The sequence below is a fragment of the Eriocheir sinensis genome, chromosome 12 (assembly GCF_024679095.1).
Source record: "Eriocheir sinensis breed Jianghai 21 chromosome 12, ASM2467909v1, whole genome shotgun sequence".
Taxonomy (NCBI): Eukaryota; Metazoa; Arthropoda; class Malacostraca; order Decapoda; family Varunidae; genus Eriocheir; species Eriocheir sinensis.
In genome coordinates this window covers 20,940,939-20,956,154 of record NC_066520.1, presented here as the reverse complement: position 1 = coordinate 20,956,154, position 15,216 = coordinate 20,940,939, and the positions used below count along the sequence as shown (strand labels likewise).

Here is a 15,216-nt window from a genome sequence, read left to right as displayed (position 1 = left end):
AGGAGAAAAAGGAAAGGAGGAGGAGGGGAAAGAAGGGAAAGTATGAAATAGAAAGGAGGAGGAGGAGGAGGAGGAGGGAAAAGAAAGGAAAGGAAGAGAGAAAGGAGAAGGAGAGGGAGGAGGAGGAGGAGGAGGGAAGAGAAGGGAAACGGGGAAAGAGAAACGAGGAGGAGAAGGAAACAGAAGAGAAAGGGGAAAATAGGAAAGGAGGAGGAGAAGGGAAAAGGAGAAGAAAGAAGGGAAAGGAGGGAAAGGGAGGAAAGAGAGGAGCGAATATAAAGGGAAGGACGGAGGTGAAGAGAAACCAAGGAGGACCAAAGGAAAATAAATGTAGGAAGAACGAAAAGAGAGATAAGGAGAGCGAGAGGGAGAGAGACTGAGAACCTGTTTGTGGCTTGTGAACAGAGAAAGAGAGAACAAAAACCAATGGAATGCGTGTCCTGCCCTCAACACCTCCAGCAGGTATCAAGAGCTGCGTGACTGGACGGGAAGAAGGTCAAGGAAGGGGTAACGAGTCTATTGGCAAGGGAATTGTGGCGATGGTATAAGGAATCGAAGACTGAGTGAGGAGAATCGAGGTCAAAGAAGTGTTGAGGTGGTGTTTTTGGGGGGTATTGTGGCGATGGTATAAGGGATTGAAGACTAACCAAAGGGGATCGAGGTCAAAGAAGTGTCTGAGGTGTTTGGGGTGTTTTTGGGTATTGTGGCGATGGTATAAGGGATTGAAAACTAACCAAGGGGAATCAAGGCCTAAGAAGTGTCCGAGGTGTTGGAAGGTGTGTTTTGTGTTTGGGGTGTTCTGGGTATTGTGGTGATGGTGTAAGGAATCGAAGACTAAGTGAGGAGAATCGAGCCCTAAGAAGTGTCTGAGGTGTTGGAAGGTGTGTTTTGTGTTTGGGGTGTTCTGGGTATTGTGGTGATGGTTTAAGGGATCGAAGACTAACTAAAGGGAATCGAGCCCCAAAAAGTGTCTGAGTGTGTTTGTGTTTCGGGTGTTCTGGGTATTGTGGCGATGTTATAAGGGATCGAAAACTAACCAAGAAGAATCGAGGCCCAAGAAATGTCTGAGGTGTTGAGGGATGTATTTCGTGACCCAGGGAGAAAGAGGACATAAGGAAGGGAGTCTGTAGGTAAGTATAGAAATAACCGAAAAATCTTGTACCAATAAAGGTGACTGAATAATAAGGGGACATGAAGGTGTATATTTTGTGACTCATGATAACGAAAGACATATAGAAAAACAGGTGTAAGTAAAGTAATAATAACCGATGAAACTTGTACTAATAGAGGTGACAATAAGGGACATTAAGGTGTATATTCAGTGACTTAGGGAGAGAAGAGACAGGTGGAAAGCCAGGTGTAGGTGAAGTAGCAATCGTTAAGTCAGGCATCGATGAGACTTGAATGAATTACCAATCTTCTTTTAAACCGAGACTCGAATGCAAGATAAGCGAGATAAAAAAAAAGGAAAACTGTATGAAGGTGAAGAGTAATACATGATTCTTACAGGACGAGTGTGGAAAAATAGCCTGTACAAGGAGATAATATGAAAGTAGGAGAAAGAAAGTAGGAGAAAGAAAGGAGATATGAAAAAATATGATAATCAGAAAAAAAGTAATGACCAATCTTTTACGTAACTCTCCTCCCGAAATTGACCTCTCTTTTGGCCACTCCTCTTTACTCTTTTTAGGAATAGTGAGTAGCGGGCCTTTTTTTTTTCTTCATTAGTTTCCTTTTTTTGTGTGCCCTTGAGCTGTCTCCTTTGCTGTAAAAAGAAAAAACAATCAAATATAACAAAAATAACAAAAGAAAACAGGAGCGTGATGCATAAGGCCAACACAAAAACTCTTTACAGGACGAAGTGTGGAAAACTAAGGGAGATAATATGAAAGGGAGAACAAACAAAGTGCATTAATCTCTCCCTATCAGTCTAACAGTACAGATCATGCGGTTCAGAGGGAGTGGCGTACAGTGAAACGTCAAGGACACACTCTATATAGGGCCACATTCTTAAACATTTCGGAGTCCAAGTACACAGACATAACAAGGCTTTCGTATAGGAGTTCCAGGGATTTCCAGGGGTAGCTTTATGACCCTTCTGGTAGTCTGATCCTTCTTCCGTGCCATGAACCTACAAGACCACTCATTAGAAGGCGATTGATGTCCCTTCGACCTTTGTATTTAGATGTGAGAGGGTTCCAAGTACACACATGACAAGGCTTTCGTATAGGAGTTCAAGGCATTTCCAGGGGTAGCTTTATGACCCCTTCTGGTAGTCTGATCATTCTTCTGTGCCATGAACCTACAGAAACACTCATTAGAAGGCGACTGATGTCCCTTTCGGCCTTTGGAAATAATTGATGTGAGAGCCGGAAGCGTGTGGGAATACCAATCATACTGTTTCAAGGTGAAGGCCCCGGTGTACCATTTCCAGGCGGGGAATGAATGGGTGAGGCTCGCAGGAGGAAGAAGAGGAATGGAAAGTATGTGCCTGGCGGTATCAACATGCTGAATCAAGAGGAACGATCAGGGGTAGAAGAACGAGAAATAAGGAGGAATAGGAAGTGTGTGTCATTCGGTATCAACACGGTGAATCAATAGGAACGTTCAGGAAAAAAAAATAATAATAATAAATAAATAAAAAAGTAAATAAATAAAAAACGAGAAATATGCGGCAGTTAACGAAAGAATGAAGCACCCGAGATAAAACTGCAGACGGCGTTACTTAAAACACCCCGTAAATATGAGGTAGTGAATATACATTGCTCCAGGGGCGGAAGAGGGACGAGAGATATGCGTCTTTTTAATGAAGGAATAAATGAAACGTCTTGAGATAATAAAATTGCGGACCTCGTTAGTCAAAGAACCCTTTCAATACGAGGTGCATATATTTTACTTCAAGTTTGGGATATAGAGAAGAGATTTAAGGAGTAGAATTTAAGAGAAACTGAAGAGATTTAAGGAGTAGAATTTAAGAGAAACTGAAGAGATTTAAGGAGTAGAATTTAAGAGAGACTGAAGATTTAAGGAGTATAATTTAACAGAAACAAGATTTAAGGAGTAGAATTTAAGAGAGACTGAAGGAGAGATTTAAGGAGTAGAATTTAAGAGAGACTGAAGGAGTATAATTTAAGAGAGGCTGAAGAAGAGATTTAAGGAGTATAATTTAAGAGAGACTGAAGGAGAGATTTAAGGAGTAGAATTTAAGAGAGACTGAAGAAGAGATTTAAGGAGTATAATTTAAGAGAGGCTGAAGAAGAGATTTAAGGAGTATAATTTAAGAGAGACTGAAGAAGAGATTTAAGGAGTAGTATTTATGAAAGACTGAAAAGATTTAATGAATATAATAAGAACATTGTAGAGATAAGGAGAAATAAGGTAAATAATGTATGAAATAGGGTATGAAATAAGGTAAGTAAGGTATGAAAAGGAGTAAATAAGGTATGGAAAGGTCTCGGTAAGGTATGAAAAATGTCTAGGTATGGTATAAAAAGGTCTCAGTAAGGTATGAAAAGGTCTCAGTAAGGTAAATAAGGTATGAAATATGGTTAATAAGGTATGAAATAAGGTCAAAAAGATATGAAAAGGTATAAATAAAATAAATAAGGTTTGAAAAGGTCTAAGTAAGGTCAACAAGGTATGAAAACGTCTAAGTAAGGTCAACAAGGTATGAAATAAGGTAAAAAAAGATATGAAAAGGTATGAATAAAGTAAATATGGTTTGAAAAGGTCTAAGTAAGGTCAACCAGATATTAAATAAGGTCAAAAAGATATGAAAAGCTATAAATAAAGTAAGTAAGGTTTGAAAAGGTCTAAGTAAGGTCAACAAGGTATGAAATAAGGTATAAACGAGATGTGAAATATATTGCACCGAGCTCGAAAGATGAATAACAAAGATTTAACGTCATTCCAACATAACACAAATTCTGAGCCTCAAGTACAGACGCCGTCACTGAGAGGGCACCGGAAGCGAGGCGAACGACCGCTATCCTGAGGGCGATAAAAAACGACTCATGTTAAGTTTCCCGTTAGTTAGTTATGTTAAACGAGGCCTATGTTCTCGTTAGTTATGTAAAACGACTCATGTTAAGTTTCCCGTTCGTTAGTTATGTAAAACGACTCATGTTAAGTTTCCCGTTAGTTAGTTATGTTAAACGAGGCCTATGTTCCCGTTAGTTATGTAAAACGACTCATGTTAAGTTTCCCGTTCGTTAGTTATGTTAAACGAGGCCTATGTTCCCGTTAGTTATGTAAAACGACTCTTATGTTGTGTTCGCCGTTAGTCATGTAAAACGGGTCATGTTAAGTTTCCCGTTCGTTAGTTATGTTAAGCGAGGGTCATGTTCCCGTTAGTCATTTATGTAAAACGACTCTTATGTTGTGTTCCCCGTTAGTCATGTAAAACGAGACTCATGTTCTCGCTACTTACGTTAAACGAGAGTCATGTTTCCCGTTAGTTATGTAAAACGAGGCTCATGTTCTCGCTACTTACGTTAAACGAGGGTCATGTTCCCCGTTAGTTATGTTAAACGAGGCTCATGTTCTCGCTACTTACGTTAAACGAGGCCCATGTTCCCCGTTAGTCAGCAATGTAAAACGACTCATGCTATGTTCCCCGTTAGTTATACAAAACGAGACTCGTGTTCCCCGTTAGTCAGTTATGTAAAACGACTCTTATGTTGTGTTCCTTGTTAGTTATACAAAACGAGACTCGTGTTCCCGGTTAGTCAGTTATGTAAAACGACTCATGTTCCCGTTAGTTATGTTAAAGAGACTCACGTTCCCGGTTAGTCAATTATATAAAACGAAACTCTTGTGTTATGTTCCTCGTTAGTTCTGTTAAACGAATCATGTTCCCTGTCAGCCAGTTATGTAAAACAAAACTCCTTATGTTATGTTCCCCGTTATTTAAGTTATGTTATGCTAGCCTTGCGGAAAAGTGCAGAGGCCAAGACCTAACTGCAGACGGCGTTAACAAGTGGACTCCATAACTGTACATATATACGGTATAGTGAAAGTTAGACCCCAAGAAACGGATAAAAGGTGGTCATCTATAGTCACCGTACACTATAAACTGACGCAGAAGCCACGCCCCCTCTTCCATAGCTAAAAGTTGATTGGTTGGATAAAAGGAGCTTGGAGTAAGAAGTCCATGGGTAAGGTAAGGGTCGGGGCTTCAGGACAAATATAGTGTACGAAGACTATAGGTTATACAGCACCCCAACGAAGTGATAGCGTCTAATGTCGGTATTATACGACTCTTTCGCTTCTAACATCAACTATTTCTAAAGGTCAAAGAGAGGATCAATCGGGTTCTAATGAGTGTTTCTTCAGGTTCACGGTACAGAAGAAGGGTCAAACTACCACCAGGGTCATAGAACTGCTCCTGGAAATGCCCCAAACTCCTATGAAAGCCTTGTCAAATATGTGAAGTTAGGCGACGTAATGTTTTAAAATACGACCATAAAACCGAACAGGAGACGGCAATAGTAAGAGGGACATCATAAACGTTATCAGGTGACGAGTGACTAACGCCTGGTAACCGACAATGATAAGAGACGAGGTAAAGGTTAGGAGAGGTTCACGAAGGCTACAAAAAGGAGACTCTTAGCTTATTCAGGAGAGGAGGGAGTGTTAAGACTAGATAAAGGTTAGGTTAGGTTAGGTTAATGAAAGCTACAAAAGTGTGAGACTTGGTTATTCGTGATTAAGGAGTGAGTGTTAGACCAAGGAAAGGATAGGTTAGGTTCACGCAAGCTACGAAAATGAGTCTACCTTATTCAGGAGGCAGGAGTGAGTGTTAGACTAGGCAAAGGTTAGGTTAGGTTGATGAAAACTACGAAAATGGGCGACGGGGTTATTCATGCGAGTAACATACCAGGGAAAGGTTAGGTTAGGTTAGGTTAGGTTCACGGAAGATACGAAAATGAGCTACCGTACTAGGTTATCCATAAGGAAGGGAGTAGTGTTAGATCACGTTGAATTTAGGTTAGGTTCGAAGGAGTGCGTTAGGCCAGATAAAGGTTAGGTTACGTTCGAAGGAGTGTTAGATCAGGTAAAGGTTAGGTTACGTACGAAGGAATGAGTGTTAGACCAGGCAGAGGTTAGGTTAGGCTCACGAAAGTTACGAAAATGAATTACTAGGTTATTCAAAAGGAAGAAAGTAGTGTTAGATTAGGTACAGGTTGGTTAGGTTCGAAAGAGTGAGTAACTGTTAGGTCAAGTAAAGGTTAGGTTACCTTCACTAGAGATACAAAAATGAGGAACTATATTATTTATGAGAAAGGAGGGACAGACTAAATAAGGTTAGGTTAGGTTAGGTTAGGTTAGGTTTGGTTCTAAGGAGTGAGTGTTATTCCAGATAAAGGTTAGGTCAGATTTACGAAAGCTACACAAATGAGGGGCTAGATTATTTATGAGAAAGGAGGAACAGACTAAATAAGGTTAGGTTAGGTTAGGTTCTAAGGAGTGAGTGTTATGCCAGATAAAGGTTAGGTCAGATTTACGAAAGCTACACAAATGAGGGGCTAGATTATTTATGAGAAAGGAGGAACAGACTAAATAAGGTTAGGTTAGGTTAAGTTCGAAGGAGTGAGTGTCAGACCCGGTAAAGGTTAGGTCAGGCCCACGCACGCCACAAAAGTGAGGGTCTGGGTTATTCATATGGGAGAAGTGAGCGTTGTGAGTGTTGGCCTGCCAGACATGGAGGTGTGGAGTCCCAGGCAAGGTGAGGGCAGGTGTACCGATCCGCGAGGCCAAGGAGACCACAGGGAGACATAACACGGATGCAGAAACGACGGAGAAGCGGGGGAACGAAAAGGTGAAGCAACACAACACAACAACAACGCTCTTCAGGAGGAATATACACAGACAGACAGACAGACACCCACACCCACTCACACAGATAAACACAACAACGCTCTTCAGGAGAAATACACAGACAGACAGACAGACACCCACACCCACCCACACAGATAAACACAACAACAACATTCTTCAGGAGGAATATATACACAGACAGACAGATAGACACCCACACCCACCCACACAGATAAATACAACAACGCTCTTCAGGAGAAATACACTGACAGACAGACAGACACCCACACCCACCCACACGCACAGATAAACACAACAACAACGCTCTTCAGGAGAAATACACAGACAGACAGACAGACAGACACCCACACAGATAAACACGACAACAACGCTCTTCAGGAGGAATACACACACACAGACAGAGAGACAAGACTGACAGAGAGACAGACAGACAGACACCCACACCCACAGATAAACTAAAAAAAATCGCGTTAATGCCCAAGAATTCACGATAAAGCATTCTGTTGCACCAATGAAGTTAATAATATGAATAGGTGAGAGATAGATTGAGATAGCTAGATAGATTGAGAGATTAAATAGCAGGATGAACTAAAATAAATGTGATTGAAGGCGGGAATGGCGTATACGTCTGCTAAAGACAAACAGACAAACGAAAAGAAAAACTAATACATATATCTCACTGCATTACACTGAACTAATCAAACACTAATCTAATCACACACACACACACACACACACACACACACACACACACACACACACACACACACAAGGACGTGACAAGACCACAACTCGCAAAATACACACGACTTTTTTTTTTGGCCGTAAAGGAAGCAGCTCAAGGGCAAAAAATAAAGAAAGAAAGAAAGAAACCCCGCTATTCACTGCCCCTGTAAAATAAACCAGAGAAGGATGCCCGAAAAGAGAGGAGGTGTGTGTGAGTTCTCGAGGGTCAAGCTGTGTCTTTGTAGAGCGTGGAGAAGTCTTGCTAACCTTAATATAGCTCGTTGTATTGATATGATGATTTGAGGCTGCAAGAGGGAGTGACTGACGGACTGACTGGCTAACTGCGACACCTCAAAAGACAGACAGACAGACAGATAGATAGATAGATAAAAAGATACAGAAAATCCCTTGGGTAGTGATATTAATAACACGCATAGGAAAGGGAAATGACGTAAGAGAAAAACGGAGAAGGAAAAAATGATACAGAAAGACAAAGAGAGATGGATAAGAAGATAGATAGATAGACAGAGATAGAGAATTTCCTTGGGTAGTGAAATTCCTGTAACGCATAGGAAAGGGGAAGGAAGGGAAGGAAAAACAGGAAGGAAGGGGAGAAAGAAGCGTGGGAGAACTAAGAGGGGCGAGGATGAGGGAGGGGAAAGTGAGGAGGGGAAGAGGAAGAATAGGAGGAGGAGGAGGAGGAAGAGACTATAAGAGGGTAAAACGATGCCTGGGAAAGGAGAGAAGGGAGGGAGGGAGGGTGGACAAGGGAAGGGAAAGTGAGGAAAGGGAAGAGGGGGAATAAGGGAGGAAGGGAAGGGAAGGGAGAGAGGAAGGAAGGGAAGGTATACAAGGGAAGGGAAAGTGAGGAAAGGGAAGAGAAGGAATAGGGGAGGAAGGGAAGGGAAGGGAAGAGAGAGAGGGAGGGAGGGTGGACATGGGAAGGGAAAGTGAGGAAAGGGAATAGGGGAGGAAAGGGAAGGGAAGGGAAGGGAAGGAAAGGGAAGGAAAGGGAAGGGAAGGATAAGGTAAGGGATAAAGATATTTGGAAAGGGAGGGAGGGAGGGAGGGAGGTAAAAAAAAATATTGAAAGGAGGGGTGAGGGAGGGTAAGGAAGAGTGAGGGAGAGTAAAATTAAGGGTAAGGGAGGGTAACGTAAATGAGGGAAGTCAAACAGCCACTTAAAATTAACTTTCCCTAATGAAAAGGTAAAGCTCCCCCACCCTCTCTCTCTCTCTCTCTCTCTCTCTCTCTCCACTCATCTCCTATTCACTTATTCCCCTTTTCTCTACATTCCTCCATCCCTCCTTTTACTCCTCCTCTTCCTCTCATCTATTCCCTCTCTTCTATTCTTCATCCCTCTCCTTCCCCCTATCCATCTATACCTCTCCATCTTCCCTTCCATTATCCTATCTCGGTATCATCATCTCCTCCTCCTCCTCCTCCATCCAATCTCCTAAATCCTTCCCCTCGCGTATAAGTAATAAAGTACACAACACACTTAAAGAGATAACTGGCTGGGCAAACTTAAATTAGAAGTAAGAAAAAAAATAATGAAAAAAAATGAAGATAAAATACGAGGAGTAGAGGAGGGAAGAGGGAAGAGGCGGAGGAGGAGGAGGGGGAAGAGGAGGAGGATTTGTAGGGTGTTGAAGAGAAGGGAAGGGAAAGGGGGAGAAAGGAAGGGAAGGGAAAGCAAAGGGAAGGAAGGGAAGGAAAGTGGAGGGAAGGGAAGGGGAGAGAAGGGAAAGAAAGTGAAGGGAAGGAAAATTAGAGAAGTAGGGAAAGGAAGGAAAGGAAGAGGAGGAGGAGGAGGAGGAGGAGGGTTTGCGGGGTGTTGAAGAGGAGAGAAGGGAAGGGAAGGGAAGGGAAGGGAAGGAACGAGACGGGAATGGAAGGAAAGGGAAGGGAAGGGAAGGGATAGCAAGGGGAAGGAAGGGAAGAAAAGTGGAGGGAAGGGAAGGGGAGAGAAGGGTAACAAAGTGTAGGGGAGGAAAATTAGAGAAGTAGGGGAAGGGAAGGAAAGGATGGGGAGGAGGAGGAGGATTTGTGGGTTATTGAAGTGAAGAAGAAGGGGAAAGAGAAGGGGAGGAGAGGGGAGAAGAGGGGAGTGGATAAGGAATTGGGAATGAAAAAAAAAAAACAGGTGGGGAATGTTGGGGTTGACCAGTACTTTAGGTTAATGAGTTCCAGGTAAGACAAGGGGGAGGAGGGGGAGGGGAGAGGGGGGAGGGGGGAGGAGGGGGGCAAGGTGAGTGAAGTATATGAGAGCAAGAATAGACGGTGATAAGAGAGGAGGAGGAGGAGGAGGAGAGGAGGAGGAGGAGGAGGAGGAGGAGGAGGAGGAAATAGAGCAGGATTTACAAGATGAGAGTGGGGGATGGGGGAGGAGAGAGAGAGAGGGGGGGGGGGATAAATGGGTACAGGGGGAAGGAGGAGGGAAACAGAAATGATGGGTAGCTTGTTATGGAGGAACGGAGGAAAAGGAGGGACAAGGAAAGAAGGAAAGGAAAGCCAAGAAGGGAAAGAATAGATTTGGAGAAGGGGTTGGAAAAAGAAGAGGAAAAAGGGGAAAATAGAAAGGGAAGGAAAGGAAAGGAAGGGTTGAGAAAGGAAGGTAGAGAGGGAAGGTTAGAAAAGGAGTTGGGTGGAGCACACATGAGGTGGAGGAGGAGGAGGAGGAGGAGGAGGAGGAGGAGGAGGAGGAGGAGGAGGGTGGTGGTGGTGTCGAGTGCAGTATAAAGTAGGAAGGGAAGGAGAAGGGAAGGGGAGAGAAGGGAAGGGAAGAGAAGGAAAGGGGCAGGGAAGGGGAGAGAAGGGAATGAAAAAGAGAGAGGGAAGGGAAGGGGCAGGGAGGGCAAGGGGCAGGAAGGGGAGGGGAATAGGGGAAGGAAGGAAGGAAGGGAAGGAGAGGGGAGAGGAGGGAGTGGAATGAAAAGGGAGGAGAAAGAAGGGAAGGGGAAGAGGAATGCAAGGGGAAGGGAGGAAAGGGAAGGGAAGGAGAGGGGAGAGGAGGGAGTGGAATGAAAGGGGAGGAGAAAGAAGGGAAGGGGAAGGAAGGGGCAGGAAAGGGGAAGGGGAATGCAAGGGGAAGGGGCAGGAAAGGGGAAGGGGAATGCATGGGGAAGGGGAATGCAAGGGGAAGGGGGGAATGCAAGGGGAAGGGATGAAAGGGAAGGGAAGGAGAGGGGAGAGGAGGAAAAGGAAAGGAAAGGAGAGGGGAGGGGGTGGAATGGAAGGGGAGGAGAGAGAAGGGAAGGGGAAGGAGGAGGAGGGGTGGAATGGAAGAGGAGGAGAGAGAAGGGAAGGGGAGGGGGGAAGGCAAGGTGTTGAAGTCCGTGATAGGGGATCAATGCCTTCCTTCCTGTCGCATTCAACACCGCTCTTAGTACAGCGCGGATCAAAGAGGATCAGATGGAGTGGAGAGGAGGGGGGGGGGGGAAGGAGACAGAGGAGAGGAGGAAATATGAGAATGAGGTGGAGTGGATATGGACGTGGAGAGTGGAGAGAAGGGAGAGAGAGAGAGAGGAGGAGGAAGGGAGGTAAGGAGATAGGGTGACATGAAGAAGAGGAGGAGGAGGAGGAGGAGGAGGGAAGAGTACTTGTCTAGACAGGTAAGAGGAGGAGGAAGAGGAGGAAGAGGAAGAGCAGTAGTAGTAGTAGTAGTAGTAGTAGTAGTAGTAACAACAACAACAACAACAACAACAACAACAACAACAATAATAATAATAATAATAATAATAATAATAATAATAATAATAATAATCTTGGGTCATGTCATCATTATACTTTTACTAATAACGTGTCACTGGTAATCTAATTTAATACTTGTTATAACGAGAAAAAAATATGAAACACACACACACACACACACACACACACCTGTGGCATCGGGTTACTGACAGCTTTCTCTCTCTCTAATCCTTAATAAGCTAATTCATCGTAAGAGGAAAAATAGAGCGAGAGAGAGAGAGAGAGAGAGAGAGAGAGAGAGAGAGAGAGAGAGAGAGAGAGAGAGAGAGAGAGAGAGAGAGAGAGAGAGAGATAATGTATCGTGAATAGGAGAGGGCACCGTTGATGGGAGGAAAGATGGGAGGAAGGGACAGATGATTGGGGAGGGAAGGGGAGAGACAGAGGAGAGGGGAGGGGAGAAATGAAGGGAGAAAAAAGGGCAAAGGGAGGGAGACATGCGAGGAGGGTAATGGAAGGGGAGGAAACTTGAAGGGTAGGTAAGTTACGGGAAAGGGGAGAAGAGGGAAGGGAAGGGAAGGGAAGGGATGGGGAGGGAAGGGAGAGGAAGAGACACGAGGGAAGGAATGGAAAGATAGGGAAGGGATGAGGAGGGCAGGGGAGGAGAGGTTAGGGGAGGGGAAGAGAGGGGAAGGGAAGAGGAGGGGAGGGGAAGGAGGGAAGGGAAGGGATGGGGAGTAGAGAACCTGAGATGGGAAGGGGAGGGAAGGGGAGTAAAGAGAAAGAGTCGAAGGGGAAGGGGAGGGGAAGGAAAGGGAAGGGAAAGGAGGGAAGGGAAGGATTGGGGGCAGAGAACCTGAGATGGGAAGGGAAGGGAAGGGATGGGGAGTAAAGAGACTGAATTGAGAGGGGAGGGGAGAGAAGGGGGGAGCAGGGGAGAAGGGAAGGGGGAGGGGAAGGGGTCATAGTCCATTGTGATGTTATCTATGTTGAGTGGATCTGAGGAATAGCAACTCCCCTTTCCTCCCCACTCCCTACACCCACACACGCCAATACTCCCCCCCCTTTCAACCCACCACTGTCATATCTAAACCCCCCTCCCCCCACAAACTGCTTTACCCATCCCCTTCCCCTTCTCTCTTCACTACTTCCTCACTAAACAATCCCTTCATCCCCATCAAATCCCCAACCTCTCATATCAATCCCTTCCCTCTCCATTGCTTCCTCCCCACACCTTCCCTTCACCCCCATCACTTCCCAACACCCTGTCATACCCTCCCATTCCCTCCCCACACCTTCCCTTCACCCCCATCACTTCCCAACACCCTGTCATATCCTCCCCTTCCCTCCCCACACCTTCCCTTCACCCCCATCACTTCCCAACACCCTGTCATATCCTCCCCTTCCCTCCCCACACCTTCCCTTCACTCCCATTACTAACCCCAACATCAATCATACCTTCCCCTTCATTTAAATACCACACAAACACCAACACACCCTTCCCCCTTCTTCCCCTTCCTTTAAACCATTTCCCCCTACCACACCATTACACACACACTCTCTCTTCCCCTCTTCCCCAACACCCTCTCATTCCTCCCTTTTCCCTCCCCACCAACTCTAATTTAAATGACGTCTATGTATTTTTTTTAACGTTTATTTCACATGCAAGTCTGTTTTTTTTTTTTTTTTTTTTTTTTTGTATTCAGTGATTTTTTTTACGACCGTCATTCCTCCTCATTCCTTCTCCCCCTCCCCCTCTTTACACCCCAAAGTATGCAACCTCCCCACCCACCCCATCAACCTCTCTTGCATTCCTCTCCTCCCTAAAAATCACCCTCAGTATAGTACTTTTTTTCTCTCTCCCTTCTTCCCCTCCCTTCCCTTCCTTCCTGTGTCATTTTCCTTTAATCAGTTTCATCTCTCTCCTGTTTGCCTGATCTTCCTTCCCCTGCATCCCTTCCTCACCCTTGCTTCCTCCCCTTCATTCATTTCGTTCTCTTCCTTTTTTTTGAATGATTTTCCTCGTCACCTGTTTTTCCCCTCCTCTCCACTCGACTCGATCCCTCATCTTTTATTTCTATTTCATTTGTCGCCCTCTCCTCCACTTGCTATAACTCTCATCTCTTTCTCTTTTTCCTCACTTTGTCTATTAATCTTACCTCATTTTTCGTCTGTTCTCTCCACTTTATTCCTCCTTTCCTCCCCTTACTATAACACTCATCTCTTTCTCTTTTTCCTCATTTTCTGTCTCTTCTCATCTTGCCTCATTCCTCGTCTTTTCTTTCCATTCTGTTCCTTCTCTCCTCGCCTTACCTTCACACTCATCCCTTCCCTCTCTCCTCCTCACCGCAACTCCATCCCTTGTCTTCTTTACCTCACTCTACATCCACCTTCATCCACACCCTTCCTCGCCTCCTCCGCCCCTTACCTTCACACTGGAGGACGCTGTCTGCAGGATGACGGGGGCCACGAGGGGCGTCTTGCGCGGCGTGGAGGTCGTGGTGGTCGCGGCGGGCTGCGGCTGGAGTGACGGCGTGGTGGGGGTGGCCTGCAGGTACACGTGGTGCAGGATGGGCGTGGCGTAGGACACAGCCTGCGTCCTCACCACCTCGGCGCCCTCCACCAGAGTGGCCGTGCCCGCCTGGCCGTCCACAATGGCCGTCATGCCCTCCCCGGCCTCCCCGTCGCCGCCCTCCACCGTCACCGTCAGCCTGTGGGCGGGGCCGTGCGGGCGCAGCACCGTCGTGGTGCCGTCCGCGGCCTCCAGCACCGTGGCCCCGTCCTCGCGGCTGTACAGCGTGGTGGCGCCGCCGCTGCCAACCACCACCACCTCGCCCCCTCCCCCCCCGCCCGCCCCCCCGCCACGTGCCCCCTCTTCGTCCTCCTCCTCGTCGTCGTCGTCGTTGTGGGGGAGCGGGAGCCACACCTGGTGGGTCGGGGGGCAGGAATCCCCGCCGTTGCTCGCGCCTCCCTCGCCGCCGCCGCCTTCACTCATCATCGCGCTGCAACGACACAACACACGCTCGTTAGACACCTGGCCACGATATCAATAGCAGCAGGAGTAATAATGGGGATAATAATAATAATAAATATAATAATAATAATAATAATAATAATAATAATAATAATAATAATAATAATTATAATAATAATAATAATAAAATAATAATAATAACAATAATAACAACAATTTAACCAAGGTAACATCACATCATGATTGGGGTTAGTTTTCCTTCCTAGCAGCACACCTGTGGCGAGGGTGGCGGCGCCGCCGGGCCTCCTGGCGGGGCGGGGGGGCGCCGGGCCGGGCGGCGGGCCACTCGCCGCCACTCACCGCCGCCAACACACTGGCGGGGAAAGTTAAGCCTTGCGGCAACGTGTCAGCACAAATGACACCCACGGGGAGGGTGTCGCTGCCTGGCACGGGGTGTTCGCTGCCACAGGGGGCGGCACTCAAGTGGGTCACGCGGGTCCTTCGCGCCAGGACAGGTGACCGCCAACACGAGGACAGGCTCCACAACCACGTGTTGTCAGGGCCCGCGGCGTGTCAGGCCGCACTGCACAGCCACACACACGCACACACACCCGCCCTCGCCGCAGGACATACACACGGCGGCGGCAGGTGGGCGTAAAGTGGGCGGAACACGTGTGACAGGTGTGCAGGTGGCAGGCCGTGTGCCGCTACACCCTGCCCGCACGGCAGCGTCTCGTGTTGCCTGGCAACGTGTAAACAATATGAGGACGACGACGGCACAGGTCAGAGTCGCTCGACGCGCCCCGGTCCATGCTGCCCTAGCCGGCCCTCCACCTGCCCCTCCAGGCCCTCCCCGAGGCCCGGGCCAAACAAGGGCACGGCCATGGGCCACAGCCACTGTCATGTGGGTGGAGGAGTGCGAGGGTGAAGCTGCGCCCTGCTCAGGCCGCCGCCAAGGGTGTAGTGTGGCGCGTCGGGCCAGACGG

General features: G+C 46.7%; 1 protein-coding gene across 6 annotated transcripts in view; it reads right to left on the bottom strand.

The window, feature by feature from the left end:
* Nucleotides 1–15,216, bottom strand: part of LOC126997597 (uncharacterized) — a 106,096-nt gene that overhangs the window by 27,485 nt on the left and 63,395 nt on the right. For all 6 annotated transcript variants that reach the window (XM_050858774.1, XM_050858775.1, XM_050858773.1 and 3 more), the window contains one exon: nt 13,685–14,258. In XM_050858774.1, coding sequence (XP_050714731.1) covers nt 13,685–14,254 — 570 coding nt within the window. In that variant the 5' untranslated portion in view covers nt 14,255–14,258. The remainder of the gene's footprint in view (nt 1–13,684; nt 14,259–15,216) is intronic.